At 43.6% G+C, this 25,679-nt stretch overlaps 1 protein-coding gene across 1 annotated transcript in view; it reads left to right on the top strand.

The window, feature by feature from the left end:
* Positions 1-25,068, top strand: part of TBC1D25 (TBC1 domain family member 25) — a 55,235-nt gene extending 30,167 nt beyond the window's left edge. Inside the window, exons 2-6 of the mRNA XM_030193958.1 lie at positions 1,090-1,199; positions 8,558-8,712; positions 9,532-9,656; positions 13,686-13,874; positions 20,385-25,068. Of these exons, the coding sequence (XP_030049818.1) occupies positions 1,090-1,199; positions 8,558-8,712; positions 9,532-9,656; positions 13,686-13,874; positions 20,385-21,791 (1,986 nt within the window). The 3' untranslated portion in view covers positions 21,792-25,068. The remainder of the gene's footprint in view (positions 1-1,089; positions 1,200-8,557; positions 8,713-9,531; positions 9,657-13,685; positions 13,875-20,384) is intronic.
* Positions 25,069-25,679: the final 611 nt, after the last annotated feature.

Raw genomic sequence — 25,679 nt, 5'->3', positions numbered from 1 at the left:
ATTTGGCACACTCTTCTACGTATTTTGTGCCATATTCCAGAAGTGGATGCAGAACAAGCCATTTTGGGGGCAAAATCAGTTGTGACCCACTGTAATCTATTAAGGATGGAGTTTAATGGATTGTGGGATTAAAAAGATCTGGGAAAATCCTGTGTGTATAAATTCCTGATTTGTTCTTAAATTTTTACAGGGTTTGCAATTGACTTGTGTAGTAGCAGATCATTATCGATCATTTACCAGTTTAGTGTGTGTATATGCATTTTTTTATATATACATAAAACTTCCTGAATTAATGAGAATTGTTCAAGCCTCTCTCCTCTCCAAGTCCTGGTACTCAACAGTGCCATGAATTACCTCTCATGCTGCATTTGATTGGTCCATGATATCACATGTTTGACACTTGCAGGCATGACTATTCTCAATTAGTTCCTGGAGCATTTTAAAGAGCTAAAGATAACTTAAGTCTTTATTTTAATTGAATAAATAGGTATTGTGGCACATATTTTGTTGGGGGGGGGGGGGGGGGAGGATTTAAGGGTAGTTTGAAGCACTCCTTATACTGCATGAGGCAGTCATTTCATCCGGTTATCTCCGATATAGACTTAGGGCTAAATTTACTAATGTGTTAACACAAGCTGCATTGTTACTGGGGTTTATTTACTAAGTTAACGCACATAATTTGCTTGAATGTACATTTGATACGTTAGCACATGTTAGTAAATAGGGCTCTTGGGGAAAGCCCCCTAACAATCACATCTGGATTTGTAACTTTCTTTGTGTTTGGATTTAGAAAGACCAGCAATTTAAATCTAAAATTCAAATTTGAATCCAGACATCTTGTTTGGATTAGTTTAGGTCTCTTCCAAGCTGCATATTTTTTTATATGAATAGGGAAATGTGAATCAAAACTGCCACCACCCCTCCATGCAAGTGAACACTGAAAATTGATTACAGCCATCCACACCAGCACGGAGCATGCTTGTTGTTAACAGGTGCTTTTTGATTGTAGCTGTCCCATGCTATTAGTCTTTTTAATTGCAACGGTGTAAATTTAATTTACTTTTTTTTTTCTGAAACATTTTGCTTTAGAAGTGTGAGGGGCTCCTGCAGCCTGAGTTCCGGACGTTTGCAGTGGATCCGCAGATCACCTCATTGGATGTGCTTCAACACATCCTCATTCGTGCCTTCGACTTGAATGGGTAGGTTAATGCCAGGTTAAATTTTTCTATCAAAAGTGGTTGGGCAGGGGCTGGAGTCCTCCTCCTGCATTAGAGAGTTGGGGAATGGGGTTAGTGGGATTCCTGTGGGGATCCCTTCCAGGTCCACAGGACTCCTGTGGGGATGGATGCAAGTCCTGAAGAGTTCCCACGGAAGTGTAATGCCAGGCCAACCTACCTATCCTTTCCTTGTGCCATGGCTGCCAGTCCGGGGGCAGGACTGGGAGGTCGCACTCGTCAGTCCTCATTAGTTTGTTTCTAAGCTAGCTTAGCATTATAATAGCACTAAAAAAATTTATGGATATGGTTGACAGCATTGAAGTCTCATAACCACTGAGAGGGGAAGTTATCAACATGGGCTACTGTTAAGTTGGGTTATTTTAGTACAGGATATGGGCAGGGATAGCTGAAATTTCTGCCCCCGTGCAACTCTAATCTGCATGCTTTGACAGATGACTTCTGCTGGCTGCTTCTTCGTGGGAGAGAATTACGCTGGCTAATGTTATGACTGGAAGGCACTGATGGTGTCTGACATTGCAGAGTACATTTTGTTTTGGTTTGCAAATTTGAAATAGAGGCTTTACCAGAAGATGCAAGAAATGCAGACAAATTAGTGTATGGGACATTGCCCTCCTCTCAGTGTTGGAAAAATCTTTTCCATGTCTTTTCTGAGAATACCAATATGGATTTGTATCATCTGACATACTTTTTATAGCTTTTCAAAGACAAAAAAATAAACAACCCAAAGGTTCACCACCAGGCTACATATCGGTCGTTTTAAAACCAGCCCTCCGGATACTACTACTACTACTTAACATTTCTAAAGCGCTACTAGGGTTACGCAGCGCTGTGAGCTTACAATCTAAAAGGCACATCTAGTCAGTCGGGATTTCAAAATTCCCATAAAGAATATGCATGAAATAGGTTTGAATACAATATGTAAATCCCTCCATCTTGTGTATTTAGTGTGGTTAATCCTGAAGACCTGATTGCCTGGGTGTGGCCTGAGGACTGGGTTGAGAACTCCTGTTCTGTGACTTTGTCAATCTCACTAAGGGTCAGATGGGTTAAGTGGGTGTATGGGGTTTATATTGTCTGTCATAGATACAAAATGGAAAAAAAAAACACTGTCTACCATAATGCTTTTGACCTTCATAACAAAACAATTTACCTTATATTTCACAGTACACCTTGCAGTTCTATGCAGATAACTCTTCAAGAAAAAGTGGAGGAAATACATTAAATCCAGAAGTTATAAATCTAAAAAAAAAATACATTATACATAATCTTGATAATATACAGAATCCAAATTATAAAATTACTTACAGTAACAGATCTAACCCTTCTCCGGTACAAATTTTTGAAACAAATGTCTTAATTAGACATCTAAAACTCCTATAGTCAGTAACAGCAGCCTGAAAAGAAATTAAGTTTTCCAATTGTTAGTCTTTTCCTGTCCTCTTGAGGAAGGAAATTCAAACAAATTAGTAATCCTAATAGATCTAGTAGGTACTGCAAAAATAATTTTATAAGGTAATAATAAGGTACCAACTCGAATAATACCTTGTATAATAAAAAAATTTTAAACAAAATTCTTACTGGTATGGGAAGCCAGTAGGTTTTAACATAAAATACTGAGTCTTTCAGACTTTCAGTGAATAAATCAAGCGTAAGGCCGTCTCAATTACATTTCTTTCCACTGTTCCAGGACTTGTGGAGATAGAGAACACAGAACTGAACTATTCTATATAGACCCTTCCATCTAGCCCAATTCCTCAGTATTTTCTGTCTCCAGCGGATTGATGGACAGACTATTCAGCCTATGGTTCTGAGGCCTTAGCTCCTGGTCCAGTTGGTCATTTGGTCCCCCAGTTGAGCCTGGTGGGTGTCTGCAGAGGCATACCTGGTGATGCCAGGTCCCGGTCTCTGGTTCCTGTCCTCATAACTGTGTTTGGGCTATGGCTGTTGCCGTTACAGGTAGAGCTCTTGTGGATCTTGGCTCTGGCTTAAAAAAAAACTATATTCTTGAGGGGACGCAACCCCCTCAGCAGGGGCGTATCTGTGTGGGGCCTCAGGGGCCTGGGCCCCCGCAGATTTTGCCCTGGACCCTCCCTACCGCCGTCAACCGTCCCCCGCTGCCGTTGCTTACTTTTGCTGGTGGGGGACCCCAACCCCCGCCAGCCGAGGTCCGCTTCCAACTGCCGCTGCCTTAAAAACTATTTCTTCAGCTGGTGGGGGACCCCAAACCCCCGCCAGCCGCCCCGAGGTGTTTAAAGTTCATCTTCGGCCTCCGTGGCCGTGCTGTTGTTGATAGGAGCTGTTGAATCCAGTTGGCGGCGTGAGGGGGGGTGGAGAGAGTTGTTGGTGGGTCTGACAATGGCGGGGGGGGGGGGTGGTCAGTGGCAGGGGGGGGCTACAATGTGCCCCCTCCCTCTGGCTCTGGCCCCTCCTACCGCCGGAGTCCAGATACGCCCCTGCCCCTCAGGTATTGAGAGCTCACTCTACAAGGTGTGCAGCAATGTTGTAGGTGGAGGTCTCGTTGACATGAAATTGCTGATCTGTTGTTAATGATCTGTAATCTGTCGTTAAAATCATCCATAGTACCTGAAGATTAGTGGGTGATCAATGTAATGCCGATATTCTCCCCCCCCCCCCCCCCCCCTTCTTTACAAAGGGTTCCAGAGATGATCCGGGAAATTACAGACTGGTAAGCCTGACTTCAGGGCCAGGGAAAACAGTGGAAATGATTATAAAGAATAAAATTACAGAACATAGACAAACATGGTTTAATGGGACAGAGTCAGTGTGGGTTTAGCAAGGGGAAGTCTTGCCTCACCAATTTGCTTAATTTCTTTGAAAGCATGAATAAACATGTGGATAAAGGTGAGCCGGTTGATGATGTGTACCTAGATTTTCAGAAAACTTTTGACAAAGTTCCTCATGAGAAACTTCTGAGAAAATTAAGCCATGGGGTAGGAGGAAATGACCTTCTGTGGATTAAGAATTGGTTATTGGACAGAAAACAGAGGTTAGGGTTAAATGGCTATTTATTTTTCTCAGTGGAGGAGGGTGAATAGTGGAGTGGAGCAGGGATCTGTACTGGGACCAGTGATCTGGAAAATGAAACAATAAGTGAGGTGATTAAATTTACAGATGACACAAAACTATTCAAAGTTATCAAAACGCATGCATATTGTGAAAAATTGCAGGAAGACCTTCAGAAACTGGAAGACTGGGCATCCCAATGGCAGATGACCTTTAATGAGGACAAATGCAAAGTGATGCACGTTGGGAAGACTAATCCAAATCATAGTTACCTGATGCTAGGGTTCTACCTTAGGAGTCAGCACTGAAGAAAAAGATCTAGGTGTCATTGTAGACAATACACTGAAATCTTCTGTTTAGTCTGTAGCGGCAGCCAAAAAAGCAAGCAGTATGCTATGAATTATTAGGAAAGGGATGCAAAATAAGACCAAGAATATTATAATGCCTCTCCTCCATGGTGCGACATCATCTTGTGTTCAATTTTGGTCGGAGTATCTCAAAAAAACATATAGTGGAATTAGAAAAGGTTCAAAGATGAGTGACCAAATCGATAAAGGGAATGGAACTCCTTCCATATGAGGAAAAGCTAAAGAGGTTAGGGCTCTTCAGCTTGGAAAAGAGATAGTTTTGAAAAACGGATGGGGGTGGGGTATGATTGAGAACTATAAAATCTTGAGTGGTGTAGAATGGGTAGAAATTGAATCGATTTTTTTTTTCATTGTTTCAAAAAGTACAAAGACAAGGGGGCATTCGATGAAATTACATGGAAATACTTTTAAAACAAATAGGAGGAAATATTTTTTCACTCAAAGAATAGTTAAGCTCTAGAACTCTCCACCAGAGGATGTGGTAACAGAGGTTAGTGTTTCTGGGTTTAAAAAAAGATTTGGACAGCTTCTGGATGAGAAGTCTATAGTTTGTTGTTGAAATGGACATGAGGGAAGTCACTGCTTGCCCCAGGAATTGGTAACATGGAATGTTGCTACTAATTGGGTTTCTGCCAGGTACTTGTGACCTGGATTGGCCACTGTTGGAAGCAGGGTACTGGCTATTCTTACATTAACAGAAACAGGTTTCAAAAACAAGTTTTCAATATCTTGTGAAAACCAAGATAGCTAGTCATGGCACTAACATTACTATGGAATGCTTTGCCATCTAAAGGTCCTACATAGCTAAAAGCTCTTTTCCTTGTAGTAGACAACTTTTACTATTTGAAGTGAAGGAAGTTGTAAAAAACTGTGCTGAGAAGAACGCAAGAAAAAGCATTGATTATCTTGCTTGACTAGCACGTCAGATATTCAGGTGAATTTAAAAAAGTAAAAGCTTTAAAAAACCAAACATAGTATTTTAAAATAAACTTCCTGAGCCTTTACGCCAAGCCCCCTCCCTACCCATCTTCAAATCCTTGCTCAAAGCCCACCTCTTCAATGTTGCTTTCGGCACCTAACCTTTATACCTTTCAGGAAATCTAGACTGCCCCTATTTGACTGACTGTACATTTGTCCTTTAGATTGTAAGCTCCTTTGAGCAGGGACTGTCCTTCTATGTTAAATTGTACAGCACTGCGTAACCCTAGTAGCGCTTTAGAAATGTCAAGTAGTAGTAGTAAAATCGATTCTGGCAGAGATAAGCAGCCAGTGTAAATCTTTTAAAATGGGTGCTATGTGAGCTGTTCTCCTTCCATTCACCAAAATAAAACAGAAGTGTCCCCCTAACATAAAACCACACAGAGGCATATTTTCAAAGCACTTAGCCTTCCAAAGTTCCATAGGTTTCTATGGAACTTTGGAAGGCTAAGTGCTTTGAAAATATGCCTAACAGTGTACAAAAAAAAGAGAGAAATGGGGGGTAGGCCAAATGTATATACAAACAGCAGGCTTATTCGAAAATCAGTTCCAAAGACTCAATGCAATGTCGAGTCTTTGGAACTGATTTTTGAATAAACCTGCTGTTTGGATATACATTTGGTCTACCTCCTATGTCTGTCTTGCACACTCCTTCCATTCACGACCGCTCATGCTGTAAAATTTTGGACAGGATGAAACCTGTTCAAACTATTCAAAATGAGTCCACGATATAAAGGATTACAATAATTTATTCTGTTAGTGACAAATGCATGTATCAACTTGATTAAATCTGACCATGTCAGAAGAGACGAGCTGACAAATTTGCCACAAGTGATAACATCTCTTACTACATGACTAATCTGCGTATCAAATTTTAATGCATTGTCGCAATGAAATCCTAAGGTCAGTATTTCTTCTTTGAGAGAAATCAAACGACCACCCATAGGAGGAACCGGCAAAGGCTTGTTCTTACGAGAACTATATAGCTGCAGGTTTTTCTGTATTCAAAATCAAATCATTATTTGACAACCATCTCTCCAGATTATCAAGTTTGCAATTAAGATCAGATACTACCTGACTCTGATCATCCTTCTTAAACACAATAATTTCTATATCGTCAACAAAAAAGTTAATTGTCAGTCCCCAGTTCTCCAAACGTTTTGCCAAAGGAGTAAGATAGTAGTGAACACTGAGGTACACCACACTCCAGATAGTTGAGGAGAAAGTTCAGAATTCCAGCAATCCAACTGAGAATGACAGGAGAAATAAGATCGTTGAACTGTGGACCGAATTCAAATCTTTTGCAACAAAGCAAGCAACTTGGAATATGAAAGTGTCAAAAGCAGAGCTAAGATCTAATTGGATCAGTAGTATATGATATCCCTGGTTGCTCTTTACTAATATCTTATTTACAAGAGATACCAGAAGTGACTCGGTAGTATGATGTGACCTGTAACCAGATGGACTCTTGTGCCAAATTTGCTGCTTGACCACAGAGTCATTTAACTGCTGCAACACAGACTTTTCAGGCACCTTGGTTAACAAAGATAGTTTAGAAATCTGGGGAAATCCAGAATATCCATCCTCAACAGTCCCCCCCCCCTCTTTTTTTCATTATAGGTGTAATGCTTCAGTCTTTCTGTGACCACTCTAGAACTTAATGAAAGGTTAACCAAATAAGAAACCATTGGTAAAATAACATCATTACATTGTGAAAGAATACGAAATGGAAGTAGATCCAGAGCTTTAGCAGATGAATGTAAGCTCTAGATATATTTACCTACAGCTACATCAGTGCGATTTCGGAATTGAGACTACCCATTCCCTGTAGATTTACTATTAAAACTTGAATCATCATTTGGACTTTCTGAGTTAAGGTGAGCATTAATCAAGGTACCAATCATATCAGAAAAGAAATCCACAAATCTAGCAGAAATCAGTGGTTCATTCCCTGCACACACAATAGGGGAGAAGTCAAGTTGCATACTATTTTAAAAAGTTGATGAACTGGAATGAACTGGCAGTGGCACAGCAACTTCAGCCTAGAGGTGGCAGGCCTCAAAGAGAAGCAGAACAGAGACAGTGGAAGAAGAGAACACTGCGTCTTTGGACAATTCTTACCCTATGGAATAAAGTCTGTGGACAAGCCTTTTGTTCAAGAATTAGACTCCTAAATTGATATTTTCATTGTGTGCCACTTTGAATGGATTTTGCTGTTGGGGAAAAATGTTATATAAATTTTAAAATTTAATTTGCAAATTAAAGACCCACTCAAAATTTATAGGGATCACCATTACTTCATTGGGTTACAAACATGCCTCCAATCTGCTAGTAAATGTCTCTTCTAGGCATAAAGTCCGCTCGAGTTCATGCTAGGAGATCAGAGAGTGAATCTGTGGTCGCTGGTCCCAACTCAGAGACTTACTGCCTGCTCTGTATTAGTTGTTCCAGTCGTGACATTAACTCCGGAGAGTGACTGTAAACAGGAATGTAAATAGATTTAGGAGCCCTTTTTTTTTTTTTTTTTTTTAAATCTGTTCTCTCTACTACTGGGCTTTTTTTGTTTTGTTTTTTGTTTCTGTTTGCCTTTCTCAGGCGTCAGATGTCAAATTTTAGGTGCTCAGACAACCTAAGTGCCTGGCATTTTCCTGCCAGAAATGCAAATCGGAACTAATCGATGTTCAATCATGGATTGAATCATGCGTTCTCTGATGTGAATAGAAGAGTACAACCAGATTAACTGACATGCAGAAATCCAGATGTAGTATGGGTGTGAAAATAAGACAATTGTACTTGTTTTTTTAACATGCAGAAGTTCTGTTTTTATGGTGTGCCTGAAGTCATACTGTATTTCTCTCTATATATCTTTTTGCTGTTGTGATATAATGCTGTTTTTCAGGTTGCAGCAAGGTATGGTGTAATGAGTTTGTTCTCCTCCCACCCTTCTAGGAAGAAGAATTTTGGGATCAGTTATTTGTGTCGGGACAAGCAGGGCCAAGAGACCTATCTGTCTTTGATGTCCGAGTGGGACCTAGGTTCAGCCTTTGCTGCTGCCTCCAAGCCATACTTACAACTCAAGATCGACATAAAACCCTCAGAAGACAGTGCGTAGATAGAGCGAGTGTGTGTGTTGTGTAAAGGGGGGGGGGGGGGGGGGGCGGCACAGAGAGATTTTCCAGAGGGCTCTCAAATTGTCACACCTGATTACTAGACAATCATGTAAAGGTTGGGTTGATTAGTGTGTGAAGGAGGGAAGATCACTTTAAAGGTACAGAAAGATAAATCATTATTCATTCAGTTTAACTCTTGCTGGTCTTGGGCTGGGAAGGAAGGAAGTTCTCTCTTTCAGAATAACCCGGGAAGACACTATAAAGTTTTGTTTTGGGTTTTTTTCAAGCCTAAGCCAAAGGGCGAGTGCACTTTAAGTACATTTTTAAGTTGGTATGAGAAATAAATCAGTACACACATAAAATATTGAAGTTTCTTTGCAACAGACTGACTCACCCTGACAAAGATGTTCCTGTGTGCACTTCAAGTCATGCATTCTGCTGTAATAGAGGAGGCATATTTTCAAAGCACGTAGCCTTCCAAAGTTCTATAGAAACCTATGGAACTTTGGAAGGCTAAGTGCTTTGAAAATGAGCCCCCCTGGTAACACAAAGTAAGAACGGGGGGGGGGGGGGGGGGGGGGGGGCTGCTAACAGAGTAATAATACATGTTGTCCTTTCTCTTTGTGCTCTGTTCTCTCCCTTCTTGTAGTCTCTGAACCAGTTTTCTCTTTAGGCAGTGTGGGTACTGATGGGTTGTTTTCATTTCCTGTTAGTGGACCTGCTTCTTGTTTTGTACTGCTATGCAGGTGGTTGAGTTTTTGTCCATGATAGTACTTAATGACAGCGGAGTGTGTTCCTGTCTCTCTTTGCCAGGCCCTCTGCTGGAAGACTGGGACATCATTAGCCCCAAGGATGTGATTGCCTCAGACCTGCTGCTGGTAGAGAGGCGTTCACTGGCAGCTGCGGCTCTTCCATTCACACAGTCCATCATGTCACAGGTAAGCTGGGAAGAGGAGGCTGGCAAAGAGGTTACTGACATAGGGGTCTGTCCTCGGATGTTACCAATGGGAAGGGTGATGTTTCACAAACAAGACTAATATATAGTACTCCTGGGTGAATTCTTTACAAAGATTTTTTTGAAACTTTTTTCCCCAGGGTATTTTAAAATTGTGTATAAAAACAAATTACAGATAAAGAATGCACAGTTCCCCTATCACAAAGGCTTAACATTCTTCCTCTGCCTCCTGCACTCTCTTAAGAACATAAGAATAGTCATTCTGGGTCAGACCAATGGTCCATCTAGCCCAGTATCCTGTTTCCAACAGTGGCCAATCCAGGTTACCTGGCAGAAACCCAAATAGTAGCAACATTCCATGCTACCAGTCACAGGGCAAGCAGTTGCTTCACCATGTCTGTCTCAATAGCCTCCAGGAACTTGTCCAAACCTCCAATCCAGGTGCGTTAACTGCTGTTACTACATCCTCTGGCAATGAGTTCCAGAGCTTAACTATTCATTGAGTGAAAAAATATTTCCTCTTATTTGTTTTAAGTGTTTCCATGTAACTTAATTGAGTTTGTACTTTTTGAAAAAGTAAGAAATCGATTCACTTTTACACTTTCTACACCTCTTAGGATTTTTTAGCCCTCAATATTACACCCCCTCAGCCATCTCTTTCCAAGCTGAAGAGCCCTAACCTCTTTAGCCTTTCCTGATATGAGAGGAGTTCCATCCACTTTATAATTTTGGGCGCTCTTCTTTGAACCTTTTCTAATTTCACTATATCTTTGAGGTACAATGACCAGCACTTAATGCAGTTCTCAGTCTTATTACATCCCTTTCCTAATAATTCTTAGCATCTTGGTTGTTTTTTTGGCCACCACCGCCACACACTGGGTAGAAGATCTCAGCGTATTATGTACAACGACACCTAGGTCTTTTTTTTTTTTTGGATGCTGACCCCCCCCCCCCCCCCCCCCAAGGTGGATCCTAGCATCATTCAGATTTTTCTTCCCGTATTACATTTCATCTGCCATTTGGATTCCCGATCTTCCAATTTCCTAAGGTCTTCCTGCAATATTTCACAGTCCACACATGTTTTAACAACCTTGAATAGTTTTTGTTGCCTTCAGATTTAATCACCTCACTCGTTCCAATTTCCAGATAATTTATAAATATGTTAACAGTACTGGTCCTAATACAGATCCCTGCAACATTCCACTATTCACCCTCTTCCATTTAGAGGAATGGCCATTTAACTCTACCCTCTTGATTCTGTCCAATAACCAATCCCTAATCCACGTTGCCTCCTATCCCATGACTCTAATTTTCTCAGGAGTCTCTCATGAGGAACTTTGTCAAAAGCTTTCTGAAAATCTAGATATACTATATTAGCCCACCTATATCCACTTGTTTATTCACACCTTCAAATAAATTACTTTAAGCTTTTTTTTTTTTTTTGGAGGGGGAGGCGGTTATATCCCTTTCTGGCAGGCCACCTCCAGATTCTCTACCACCTTTTCCAGGGTATACATCTGCCGGGCTTTCTCTCTCCATCTCTAAACTATCTTTCCCTCGTTTGTCAAACCCCCAACAAGATCCTTAGTTCTCCATCCCACAGCTATCTCATAGAAACAGAGAAAAATGTAGGCAGATAAAGACCATATGGCCTATTCAGTCTGCCCATCCATGCCATCTACTGTTCCTAGCACTCCCTTAGATGTCCTAAGTACTTGTCCCAAACTCTCTTGAATTCCAATAACTGTTTTAGTCTCCACCACTTCCACTGGGAGATTATTCCACAAATTCACCACCCTTTCCATGAAGTATTTCCTCAAGTTACTTCTGAGCCTGGTCCCTTTCACCTTCCTCCTGTGAAAGAGATTCATCTCCTGTGCATTTATGCCTCCTAGGTATTTAAATGTCGCTATCATCTCCCCTCTCCCACCTTTCTTCCAAAGCCTATATATTGAGATCTTTTAAGTCTGTCCCCATATGCTTTATGACAAAGACCACTGACCATTTTAGTAGCCGCCCTCTGGACTGACTCCATCCTGTTTCTATCTTTTTGAAGGTGCAGTCTCCAGAATTGTAGTATCTTTCTCAATTATAAGCACAGCCCCCCATAACTCTTCCTCAGATGCCCTTCCCTGCACACATAATGCTCTTTCTGACCCTCCCTCCCCCAATGCTGATTAGCAGATGAATTGTAGGAGGAGGACAGCTGCTTGTTGGGGTCCTGGCTCTGACTGCTGACTTGAATCGTGGAGGACACCGCACAGCCTCACAGATCACATTCAACAGTTGAACTGAAGTGACAGACGAGGAGGACGTGCTCCAACGTGCATCTGCTCTCCTCCTTTTCCAGTCAGTTTGGTGGGCAGGAACTATGCCCAGAACTCTGCACAGGGACCAGAAGGCAGCAGCAGTTCACAACTCCGGGCATAGTGTTGTGAAATTCCCCCAGGAGTGAATGCAATTCTCATAAGGTGGTACTTTAGATTGGGAGGCGGTTTGTGGTAGAGAGTTAATTTAGGCCAGTGTTTCTCAAGCCTGGTTTGGAGGATCCCAGTTGGTTTTTTAAGATGTCTGCAATGAAAATATGTATGAGAGATTTGCATGCAATGCCTCCATTGTATGAAGATATGTCTTGGATTTTCAGGATATCCACTATGAGGATGCTTAACTGACAAGAGGGTTCCACAGACAGCTTTGGGAGTTACTGATCCAGGATTATTGCCCCTATTGAAAATAATGTTAGGGAGCTCCTGTGTTTACACTTGGTTTAATGATTTATCAAGCAATGAAAAATTTCCCTTTCTTGTCTCTCCCCTTCCTCCCCCACTCCCTGCTTGTTCAAAATGTTAAATATTTGAGTTTCCTCATCTTGAAAAGGAGTAGTAAGAACTGCTTTCATATTCTTTCATATTTAGAGATCTCTGGTCTTGAGAGATGGCTAGCTATTACCCTCCTTTAGGAAGATGAGAGTACAGTTGGTACTTGACGTACACATGCAGTAGGATTGCCCAGAGGTGTAGAGATACTGGAGATTAAGCTTCCAAAAGACCCTGAGATCTTATTGTTACTTGTGCACCCCTGGAAGGAGGCAAACGACAGTGGGAATTTATTAAACACTATTGAGTAGCAGCGAGAAGCAAACCTGCAACTCATTGGAAGCAAGAAAAATTACCAGATACAAGAAGCTTCCTTTCTAGATTAATTCATATAGCGTTAATAAATTAACGGCATTATGCAGGGGGAAAGAAGTGGAAAAGGAGTGGGAGAAATCCTGGGAATAGATCAGTAAGAGCAGAAAGGTGAGACAAGACAACTCTGCCGACCTCTTCCATTCCCTGTATGTAAGTAGCGCCCCAATGCCGTGTGGTGAGAATTTAGGTGCCTGGATTCCATGATCGAATACTGTGGTGAGACAGCTGCAGTGCATCTAAGCATAGGCGTATGCAGTTACAGCAGCCATAGACATGGCATGACTACGGTCACTTAAATACATCAGGATTGTGTGTAGCTGACAGCCCCACCCATGCTCCTGCCATATTCTGCAGTATTTCACCCATGCCATTGCAGAACAACGCTTAGTCACCCAGCTGACGCTTACATGTGTAAGAGCTCACAGTTTGCCCTTCTTATGTACCCATCTCATTGAGTAGGGAATTGAGGTATATTCTCAAAGAACTTAAAGCACTAAGAAAATGAGACAGCAAAATAAGAGGGCTTGGGTAGGATGAAGCTAGAAGGACCAGTATGGAAACACATCACAACTGACAAACAAATTCGTATGATGTAGGTTAACTTTTTATAATAAAAATCTAAATAAGGTGAGAGGTCAAATCTCAAATAGTGCTGAGAGCATGGTCCCTTCCACAAGTGACTTAGCACAGGCCAGCTTGATCTTTGCATCCCTCTCATGTGTACTGGTGCTCTGTTTTGGCTTGTGTGTGCTTTATCTTGTTGCTCTAATGGCTCAGCTAAGTATTTCCTTTCAGCATTGTCTTCTCCTCCTCTTCACCAGGTGGGCCGCACCTTCTCCAAAGTGCAGCAGGTGCTGAGTTGGTCATATGGTGAAGATGTGAAACCCTTCAAGCCCCCACTCAGCGATGCAGAGTTCCACACCTACCTGAACCATGAGGGCCAGCTGACCCGACCTGAGGAGCTACGCCTGCGCATTTACCATGGGGGTGTGGAGCCCTCCCTTCGTAAGGTAATGTTGCCCTGAGAGAAGGAGGAGAACAAAGTAAAGTCCATATGTGATTTTCTTCAAGGAGGGGGACAAAGGGTGGTCATGAAGAACTTTCAGGACCTCAGCACATCTCTTCTACATCATCAACGTAAGGACTAGAACAGTGCTAGAGCCTATAATTTTTAAAGGGTGCTACAGACTTGTAAGGAGCTGGTGCTGTCTTCAGCCGTTCAGTGTTTCTGTGGCTCCAGCAGATGGTGCAGGCTTGTGGCCTGGTGCAGCTGTAGGCACAGATTCCTGATGGTGCATAGACCAAGTCTGGGGGACACTGCAGGCAACAGTCCCTTGGGTCTGATTTCCCTCCCCCTTTGAGAACTGATACCAGAAGGTCCTGTAACAGGTGGTATGTGATGATTCTTCACCCTTGGTAGGTCTAACAGCACAAGCTACTGATAGCACAACCTCTTTCCAGACTGTCTCCCGCTCTCCTGTAGTGCTGTGTCAAATTTGGATTTGTCAGGAGGTCTGAAGTGATCACACTCCCCATTGTACCATCCATTTGTTTCTAGTATGTTTGGGGAGGGGGGGGGGGGGGAGTGTCGCACTATAAGGTGGGGAGAGGCAAGGCGGGGCTTCAGTTACCACTGCCGCATTTATGTGATCGCAGTTTTGCCAGATCTATGACTGGTGTAACTGCAGACGTGTACATGTAGGTAACTCATGTTCAGCCTATCAGCTGGTGCATTGGGCCCGGTTTTGGAGCAGGCGGGCAAGCAGGTACCCAGTTGGCGGATGTGATATGTTGAGATTTAGCACTCTGCCTAAAGCGAAGCTGGAGGGATTCCCCAGATTAAACTGTGACCTGGGAGTGAAGGAGTAGCCTAACGGTTATTGCATTGGCCCGAGAACCGGGAGAATTGGGTTCGATTCTCACTGCAACTCACTTAACCCTCCATTGCCCCAGGTATAAAATGAGCACCTGTATATAATATGTAAGCCACTTTGTAACCACAGAAAGACGGTATATCAAATCCCATCCCCTTTCCCGTGCACGCCAACACATCTTCCACATAGCAGGACGCAGCAGTGCTGTCGCACCAGCAGGAAGGTTAGATTATCACAATCGTCGACTCCAAAAAATGCACCACTTCTTATTCTTTATTTAAGAATAGGGAAGACTAACTCATGTGATTTATTATTATTATTATTAACATTGTATAGCGCTACCAGACGCACGCAGCGCTGAACACCTGACACAGAGACAGTCACTGCTCGATAGAGCTTACAATCTAAAAATACAGACAAGACAATTAAGGGCGAGGAAAGTACTGGGTGAGAAGGAACAAGGATAGGGGAATTGAGTAGTGGTTAGGAGCCAAAAGCAGTGGTGAAAAGGTGGGTTTTCAGCATAGATTTGAAAACAGGTAGAGATGGAGCTAGGCGTACAGGCTCAGGAAGTCCATTCCAGGCATAAGGTGCCGCGAGGGAAAAGGAACGAAACCTGGAATTAGCAGTGGAGGAGAAGGGGGACGACAAGAGAGATTTGTCCAGCGAGCTGAGTTACGGGGAGGAATGTAGGGAGAGATGAGAGAGGAGAGGTAATGGGGGGCTGCAGAATGGATGCATTTAAAGGTCAGTAAGAGAAGTTTGAACTGTACGCGGAAGGGGACAGGGAGCCAGTGAAGTGACTTGAGGAGTAGGCTAGTGTGGGTCAAACGATTTTGGCGGAAAATAAGTCATGCTGCAGAATTTTGGACAGACTGGAGAGGAGAGAGATGGCTGAGCGGAAGACCAGTGAGAAGCAAATTGCAATAATCCAAGTGAGAGGTGACAAGGGTTTGGATAAAGGTTCTGGTAGTGTATTCAGAGAGGAAGGGGCGAATTTTGCTAATGTTGTAGACAAAGAAGCGACCGGTTTTGGCCGTGTGCTGGATGTTAGCGGAAAAGGAGAGGGAGGAATGAGTTTTGACTCTTAACAGCAAATATGGAGTATCAGTTTGAGCATTTTTTTAAAGCAGTCTGATAATAGTAATAATACATGACACCAGGGGCGTATCTGGAATCCGGCGGTAGGGGGGGCCACAGCCAGAGAGGGGGGGCACATTTTTGCCTCCCTCCCCCCCCCCCCCGCCGCCGCCTCTCTCCACCCCCTCCCCGCCGTCAACCCTCCCCCGCTGCTTACTTTTGCTGGCGCCGAGGTCCGACCCGCAATCTCCGTTTTTCGTCTTCCTCCGTGGCCATGCTTCCAGGAAGTAACGCTGCAGTGCTGATTCGTTGAATCCAGTTCGACGTCTGACGTCAGACGCCGAACTGGATTCAACGAATCAGCACTGCAGCATTACTTCCTGGAAGCATGGCCACGGAGGAAGACGAAAAACGGAGATTGCGGGTCGGACCTCGGCGCCAGCAAAAGTAAGCAGCGGGGGAGGGTTGACGGCGGGGAGGGGGGCCAGGGCGAAATCTGCGGGGGCCCAGGCCCCTGTGGCCCCACGCAGATACGCCCCTGCATGACACATGTTTCCCACACTTACCACAAAAGTTCAGGGGCCTTTTTACTAAGCTGCATAGGCGCCTATGCACGCCCATTGTGTGCCAATTTGGAGCTACTACCCGTCTACCACTTAGCCCTGGCGATAATTTCATTTTGTACGTGCGTCCAGTAGGCGCGCCGGAAATTTTGCAGCTTGCGACGCTAACCGGGTGGTAATCGGCATTGTACGCACGTAGGTCATTACCACCCGGTAACGTGTGAGACTTTTACCGCAAAGTCAGTGGGTGGTGGTAAGGTCTCAGGCCCAAAATGGATGCACGCCAATTTTCATTTTGCCGCACATCCATTTTCGACCAAAAAAAGTTATTTTTTGCAGGTGCGCTGAAAAATGTACCTGCGCACACCCAATATACGCATCTACACCAGCGCAGGTCATTTTTCATTGAACTTTAATAAAAGGACCCCTCAGTGTGGCTCACAAAAGAGTAAACTGGACCAACTCCAGGTATATTACACATGATAGTGAACTAACGGTCAAGAAAATAACACTTGAGGGGCATTTTTGATATGACGTCTAAGTCCGACTTTGGATGTTTTGCAGACAACGTCCAAAATCTAAATAGGAAAGAAGGTCATTTTTGAAAAAGAAAAACGTCCATCTTTTTTTTTTTTTTTTTCGAAAATACTGTTTTGTGATTTGGACGTCTTGTTTTTTGGACATTTTGTGATTTGGACGTTTTGGGTTAATTTTGGCCCATTTTCAGAAAAAGAAAAGGTCAATTACAAAACGCACAAAATCAAGCCATTGGGATGTGGTCCCCCTGACATCTCAAGACAGCAATAGGGCACCCTAAGAGGCACTGCAGTGGACTTCATAAAAAGCTCCCAGGTACACATCTTACCGCTCCCTTACCTTGTCTGCTAAGCCCACCCAAATCCACTATCTCCAATTGTACACCACTACCATAGCCCTTATGGGTGAAGGGGGCACCTATATGTTGGGTACAGTGGGTTTCTGGTGAGTTTTGGAGAGCTCACAGTTTCCTCCACAAGTGTAACAGGTAGGGAATGGTAGGATCCTGGGTTCAACTGTCTGCAGTGCGTTGCACCCACTACTAGACTACTCCTAGACTACATGCTATTCTAATGGATCCGAGTATAACATCTGAGGTTGGCATAGAGGCTGGCAAGTAATGTTTTTCATCACATTTGTTGGGGGTAGGGGGGGGGGGGTTAGTGACCACTAGGGAAATAAGGGGAGGTCACCCCAGATTCTCTCCAGTGGCCATCTGGTTATTTAGGTCACCGTTTTGTGCCTTATTCGTTATAAAAACAGATCTAGCTCAAAACGTCTTAGTTTTAGTCCCGGACGTTTTTGTTTTGTTCCATTATGGCTGAAAAACGTCTTAAGTCTTAGGAATGCCCAAGTCCCGCCTGGAACATGCCCCACTTGAGATTTGGACATGCTTCTGATGGACTTCATAGAAAAATGTCCAAAAATAGGTTTCGAAAATACTGATTTGGACATTTTTGTGAGAAAAACGTCCAAATGCTGCTTTTATGCAACTTTTTAGACGTTTTTCTGTTTTGAAAATGAGCCCGTCACATTAAAAATTTCTTGAACAAGAAAGTTTTCAACAGTTTAAAAAAAAAAACATTGCCACCTTACATCAATAGGTAATTCATTCCAGTGGCTATCTGCCAAATAAGCGGATGTGCTAGAGAAAGTGTATAAACCACCTGTTTTGAATCTGGATATTGAAAAAGTAGAAAACATCTAGATCCAGTCATAATATTTCTATGTGATAATCTTATCAGATTTACCATTTACTCCGGTACTTCAGTGCTGGAGTGTAGCCAGACTTCGGTGGGAGGGGGGTCCAGAGCCCGAGGTGAGGGGGCATATTTTAGCCTCCCCCCCCGCCATTGCCGACCAACAACAACTTTGACCCCCCCCCCTTGACGACCCTTGCAACCCCCCCTCCTGCCGCCAATCCTCCCCCGCCTATCTTTCCTGGCGGGAGACCCCAACCCCTGCCAGTCAAGGTCCTCTTCTTATGGCGCAAGGCTTCGTTTTGTGAGTGCAGGACGTCAGACTCACAGAAACAGAACGAAGCCATGTGCTGGAAGAAGAGGACCTCGGCTGACGGGGGTTGGGCTCCCCCGCCAGCAAAGGTTGGCGGCGGGAGGGGGGGTCGAGAGGGTCGTCAGCAGGGGGGGTCCAGGGCCCCATGGCCCCACGTAGCTACGCCACTGCTTCAATGTGCACAATTTGAAAAAACAAGGCAACAAGGACAACTTGAGCTTGCATTGGGGAAACTCTGTTAAATCTAGAAACCCTAAATATTTATCGCACAGTGGTATTTAATAAAGTTTGAAGTTTAACACTACATCCTTACAACCTAGGTAAATAATGTTAAGAATAATCGATGTGCAACAGCACAATCAATCTAAACACTTCAGACATAAAATTCGATCTTGTACGATGTAGCTTCTACAGTGCAATAAACACCTTCACCTGCTCTTCAAACGAGATATTTATCAAAAATTACTCTTAAAATTTTAAGGGAAGACTCCAGTGGAAAATCGATATTATCAATACATACGTTTTCTCACTTCCCATATTGAATTTGCTGCCACTTTGTTTTATCCTTATTCATTTTAAGTCTAAAGTTAGTTGCCCATCCTATTATATTAATCACCTTAGATGCAATAAGGGACTACATTTCGACAAGTGGACTTCAAAAGGAAAGAAAACAGCTATATCATCTGCATATGTTGAAATTCTAAAACCCAACCCAGCCAACGTTTTACCCAAAAGTGCCATGATTAAATTAAAAAGAATGAGGAACAAAAGAGAGCCATGAGGGACTCCATAGTTCGGAATCCATTCAGAGGCGTAAGATCCATTCATCCTTACTTTATAACTTCTGTTGGTCAAAAATCCTTTAAACCACTGAAGAACCACACCTCCCACCCCATAAAAATCCAAAATAAATAACAGTACCATGTAAGTAAGTGACAGCAGATAAAGACCTGTACAGTTCATCCAGTCTGCCAACAAGATAAACTCATTTACTATATATACCCATGATCCACTTACGGATTTTTAGGGATAGGTTTAATTATTCTTACCCCTTTCTCTGTTTTTCACAGGTTCTTGTTCTGGTAAAGTGCTGAGAGTTTGTGAACCCCAAGTACAGTATAATGAAAATTACTGGATCTTACCATGCTATTTTTGTTTAATTAAACCCAGGCTTATGTAATAAAAGGATATAAAATTAAACAATTTTGTGTTGAGACTGCGGGAGTTGGGTTGGCCGAAATACTGGAATAAGGCCTGAAGTGAGATGTTCATGGAAGAAGGCTCAAATATCAGACAGTTCTGTTTGGAGGAATGGACCACAGTTGATCAGCAGTTACAGGAAACATTTTTAGTTGACATTATTGCTGCTCAAGGAGGTTGCAGTTAGGAATGAAGGGTTCACATACTTTTTCACACACAGATATATTGGTGTTATTTGTCTGAGATCATTGTTCAGTAAGGTTATCTTTCGCTGCTTGGGTTGATGCTAAATTATGCTCTTAGAGTTCATAGCATTCTATCCTGCACCATTTTTTGGTAGCAGTCCCAATAGTAACAGACCTGCCAAGTCTCCCGCTTTCACGGGTCATTTCCTGCTGAGAAGTTGGGATCTCCCACTGATTGGCGTCCTGTCCAGTGACAGCAGGAAGCGCCTTCCTAAAGCACCATCTTCTGCTACCGCTGATTCCATGCAGCAAGAGATGATGTTTTATGAGGGCGTTTCCTGGTGCTGCTGGACGGGGAGACCGCTTCTGTAGCCATTGGCTGCTAATCAGCTGTGCTGGGGCATAAAATGGATAGAGTTGGATAGAGCAATGGGGGAAGCTAGGGTGGGCTAGGGTCAGACCCTAAATCTCCTGCTGAGTGGATCGGCCCCCTTGGCAGCTCTGTAGTAATTATGTTTAACTCTCAGTCCTATGTGACTTGATTTTCCTGCTTCCATCCCTTTGCACAGGTGGTGTGGCGCTATCTGCTGAATGTGTATCCAGACGGGTTGAGCGGCCTGGAGCGAATGGACTATATGAAACGCAAGGCTCGAGAGTATGAACAGCTGAAGGCAGAATGGCAACAGCGGGTTACACCTGAAGACCTGGACTTCATTCGAGGCAATGTTCTGAAGGATGTACTACGCACAGACCGGGCCCACCCCTATTATGCTGGCTCTGAGGATAGCCCCCACTTGGTGGCCCTGCATGACCTGCTGACCACCTATGCTGTGGCCCATCCTCGCATTTCCTACTGCCAGGGCATGAGTGATATCGCTTCCCCCATTCTGGCTGTCATGGACAACGAGGCACACGCCTACATCTGCTTCTGCGGAATCATGAAGCGGCTGGAGGGCAACTTCCGGGCTGATGGTGAAGCCATGTCTGTCAAGTTCTCCCATCTAAAGCTTCTGCTGCGTTATTCTGATCCTGACTTCTATGCCTATCTGCTCTCCAAAGGTGCTGACGATCTCTTCTTCTGCTACCGCTGGCTGCTGCTGGAGCTGAAGCGGGAATTTGCCTTTGAGGATGCCTTAAGGATGCTGGAGGTAACTTGGAGCTCTCTGCCTCCTGACCCACCTGAGAAGGAAGTGGAACTGCTAGGCCCACTGGCTGAAACCAAGGAGGGCGATCGACCAGTCCGTCAGCGCCACATGCTGCGACCAGCTTGTGAGGGGTCCTTGCCTGAGGAGGCAGCAGCGACGGTGAACACAGAGCATCCAGGCAGGATTTTCCCTTTGGTGAAACAGGCCAGCTTTGGGGAGTTCAAGTACTATAGTGCTAAGAATGAGGATAGCTCAGAGGAGGAGCCAGGATTTGGTGGCAGTGGCACGCCTGTGTTGGCCCATTTCCGGCAGCCCACTGAGGAGGATGACTGTGGTGAACACGACCCCTTGATCAGAGCACAGTGTCCCACTCCTACTGTGACCAAATCATCTTCTGCCCCTTCCCTGAATCCCTCATCCAGCCCTGAGTTGTCCTCTCCATCTCCTAAGGAGAAAGAAGAAGAATCTGTAGGGAGCCCAGCCCATATCCCTTCCTCGCCATCTGCCCCACCTCCCACTGTTTCACCCCCTCTATCCATGGTCAGCTTGCCCCCACCCCAAGAGTTTGGCCGAGGGAACCCTTTCATGCTTTTCCTCTGCCTGGCCATCCTGCTGGAGCACCGTGAGCATATCATGAAACATGGCATGGACTACAATGAACTGGCAATGCACTTTGACCGCCTGGTGCGGAAGCACAACCTGAACCGGGTCTTGCACCGGGCCAAGGCACTTTTTGCAGACTATTTGCAGTCTGAAGTCTGGGACTCGGAGGAGGGTGATGAGGCTGCTGCTGCTACAACTGCCACTATAGACTCGCCTGCTGCCCTATGACCGTTCCCAACCTCTCCCCAGCCCTTCCCTCCCCAAATCTCCTGCTCCCCCACTTAACGAAACCTTATAGCTTGTACACTTTTTCAAAAGACGAGGGGAAACGGAAGATGCTGATTTGTGTCCTGGTCAAGTTTTTTGGTTTTAAGCCTATTTATTACTATTTTTTATTTAATGAAATGCAAGAAATTTTGTTTCCCCACCATGCAGAAGAGAGAAACAAACTCTTCACAATTATAGAAGGTCATGTCATTTCACAAATGTGTGCCTTTATTGCCATTGCGTTGTTTGATCATAGCGTTTTCTTTTTAAACTGGGGTTTCCTGCTGCAGGTCACAGGACCGCAGAAAAAGTTTCTGTAGGATATATGTTACCAGTGTAACCTGTTTGCAGCTTATCTTACATGTAGGGTAAAGGGGACCGAGCCATTGTGTTTCTGGGTTATGAAGCAATCTTGGAACATACACTACACACAAGATCTTGGGTCTGGTCTGTCCTTTTGGCATTGTTGATCCAAGGGCTGCTCGGATTCCAGCTCCATGCTATATGACCTGAACTGCTAGTCTTGTCCTTAAAGTGACCTCCTTATTGTACAGAAGCTGTAGTGGTGTCGTGCTTCTTCCATATCCTGTTATAGTGATTGGCAAATAGACTTCTTGGCCACTCAGCCTCACTTGTTGCTTCCTGTCTATCTTTTCACATACCCTACTCAACCTCTACTCATCAGCCATTCTAGCTACTGTCCCATACAGGCACCCACAACCCTCAGTATTAAAAAGTATTTCCTCAGCTTTGTTTCTCATTCTCCTTCTCCTCATCAGCTAATGAAAGGGAAAACTAAGTTACCCCATGACTGCCTCCACAACTGGCTGGTCTACCGCTGTCTCGAGGTGGCCCAGAAGACCTGAGAGGTTTAACTTGCAAAGCCAATTGCAGGGAGGCTCAGCAGACACTCCAGAGTTCCTGCTGTGTCTTGGTTACAAATGTTACTTTGGACTGGAAATGTCTATTTTTGCACCATGGACGTATCTCATGGCCCATCTTCTTCTGTAACATCAGATTCCCTTTGAGCAGGACTCTGGAATTAGGTGGAACTATTTCAGATGACTTTTGCCAGCTTGATTTGCTGTGGAAGGAGATTCTTTCCTTGTTTTCTAGAATTTGCTGTTCTGTAACTACATGGTTGAAATTCCTTTGCAGAAGGATTTTCTTTTATCAATGAGGTGGTTTCTTCATGCTTTTTTGTACTTCCTGCTCAGTTGGAACCATGAACTGGCTCCATGGGCTTTCATTTGCAACTACCTTGGTATGTTTTCCATTTTATATCCTCCCCCCACCCCCACCCCCTCTAAACACCACTAGTCTACTCATTGTAGCAAGTCTCTTCTTTCAGAATCCTACGTGTGGGCTATAAATCTGGCCACTAGGTGGCACTATTGCTCCGTGAGTTTCCCTCTTGTAAGCACTTGTTATCCTCAACCAACCCAGATGACCAGAGCCAGGAGATGGACCCTTCTCTCTGCGTGGCTGCTGTTGACTGAGGTAGCGGAGCTCTGAAAATGATGCTTTTGTTCAGGGAAAACCGATTCATGGAAAGCACCTGATGTCCATTATTTCTTCCTTTTTCCATTACGTCTTCTGACTTCCTCAATCCCTGAAGCACAGGGAGTGTACATGACTTCAAAAGGCTTGAACTGCTTCTCCCTCCTCCCTTGCTTCATTAACCTTCCCTGATTTTTTGGCAAAAAATTTCTCCTACGCCCAGATGGCACTTGTCCCTCCCCTGTCTTTTACCAGAAGACGTGCGGTCCCTGTTTGTGATCTCTGCAATTAAGGTCTCTGTGAAACAGGCTCAGCTGATCTTGTTGCGCTTCACTTGCATGTAGGGAAGTAATGGTTCTGCTTTCACTTATTTCAGTGGTTCTCAACCCTGTTCTGGGGGGCCCACTAAATCAAAAATCTAAAACATTTTTCACATAAATCCCTGCTGAGATTAAAAAAACATTCAGAATCACCCCCCCCCCCCCCCTGGGTATCTTATGCAATATCCAGATACAAATCACCATACATTGTTATTCAACAAGTACAAAATAATCAAAAACTATATCTTCACATATATGCATCATTAAACATCCCAGAGCATGATGTTAAATTACAAATAGCAACTAACACCTAAACTCAAAAATGTCTTCCACGACGGAACTGACTCCTTAACGTAAAGAGCTGTAGAGCATTCACCAATGGCAAACTGTGAGCAGTTTCTTCAGGGTTCATAAACACCCCCAATAACTTTGGTGTTCCGCAAACATTCTTCAAAACTTAATAAATGGTAAAGATACCACGGAGCAGTTTAAAGATTTTTTTTTTTGGCGTTCAGACTAACTTCAACGCTGCATTCCACCAATAGAAGATGACAATCTTGTTGCTTCCAAGGCTCTTTAGCAAAGAGCTAATTACTTCCAAAACTGTTCAGCAGAGGGTTTTAGTTAAAACAATGCCACCTTGGTCTCATGGACCATGTTTCACAGTGTGTTTCCTCAGGAGACCAAATTCTAAAAATAAAAACATAAAAATCTAAGGCGTAAACTAATCCTAGCCAAACTCATTACAAAAACTATTACAAATCCAAAATATATAATATACGTACTGTCTGCCACATCAGGATTGGGGATCCGAACCTCTCTGCTGTTGGCGTACCTGAAAACTGAAGTATTTGTGGTGCTGGAGGACTGGAACGGACTGTCACCGATACAGCAGGTACTCAAGTAGTGACCTTCTGTAAGTGATAGTTGAGGCTTTGCTTGTTAGGTATTTATAAACTGTAAACTCAAATGTTTTTATCCATATGGAACCTCCAATTAGGTGGAAAATAGTGTGTTGGTGTTTTTGTGCCATGGGTGCTAATATGGAGAGCTTATCTTGTGGAATTAGATGTGTATGTTTGTATGACTTAAGAGTTGGTTGTCCAGTAAGATAAGCTGGGGTGGGGTGAGAGTACTAGGGGAAATGGTGCTTTTCTAGTATTTAACCATTACAGCTATTTTTTTTAACCAGGGTGTTTTATCTGTTAAAACTTAAAACCAGAAGCACTAGTGATGATGTAACAGATACTCTGAGGTGATGCATTACAAGGTTCATTCAGGTCATTATACATAGAGCTGCCAGGAGGGACATTTTGGGCCAGTCCTGGATTTTTGACAGCACTGTCCTGGTGCGTTATGACACCTGCATCGCTGATTTCAATAGGTAGAATCAGGGACCACAATTACCATACACATTGGAGTGGAGGAGTGGCCTAGTGGTTAGAGCACCAGAGGTGGCTGGTTCAAATCCCACTGCTGCTCCTTGTGACCTTGGGCAAGGCACTTAACCCTCCATTGCTTCAGGTACAAAATTAGATTGTGAGCCCTCCAGGGACAGGGAAATACCCAGTGTACCTGAATGTAACTCACCTTGAGCTACTACTGAAAAAGGTGTGAGCAAAATCCAAATAAGTAAATAAACAAACATATAAATTGGTATGTGAGTTTCAAAATAGGATTAGCCCAAAAGTCTCCCTCCTGGAACTGGGTAACCTGGCAGCTTTGTATATAGTGGGCCATGCTCTGCTAGATCATGTGCATTTTATTTACTGCTCCTGCTTATTTTTCACCTGTCTGTGTCATGTTTGCTTTTAGTATTTCTGTGTGTGAATTTCACCCTAATTGCACATATGAAGGTCATTAGAGGAATATTTTATTGACTTTTTTTTTCTTCATAAATTTGGGTAAAACAAATGGTCTGTACCGAGAATTGGCTCTATCATTTCCGCAGGTAGTTTAAAGAATATATACAGATTTTTATTCTGGAACATAGTAAGAACTGTACCAACAGGCCTTGGTCCCCCTCACT

The sequence above is a fragment of the Microcaecilia unicolor genome, chromosome 2, assembly GCF_901765095.1.
Source record: "Microcaecilia unicolor chromosome 2, aMicUni1.1, whole genome shotgun sequence".
NCBI classification, from domain to species: Eukaryota; Metazoa; Chordata; class Amphibia; order Gymnophiona; family Siphonopidae; genus Microcaecilia; species Microcaecilia unicolor.
The sequence above is the reverse complement of the archived record's forward strand: the minus strand, read 5'-3'. Positions and strand labels throughout refer to the sequence as shown.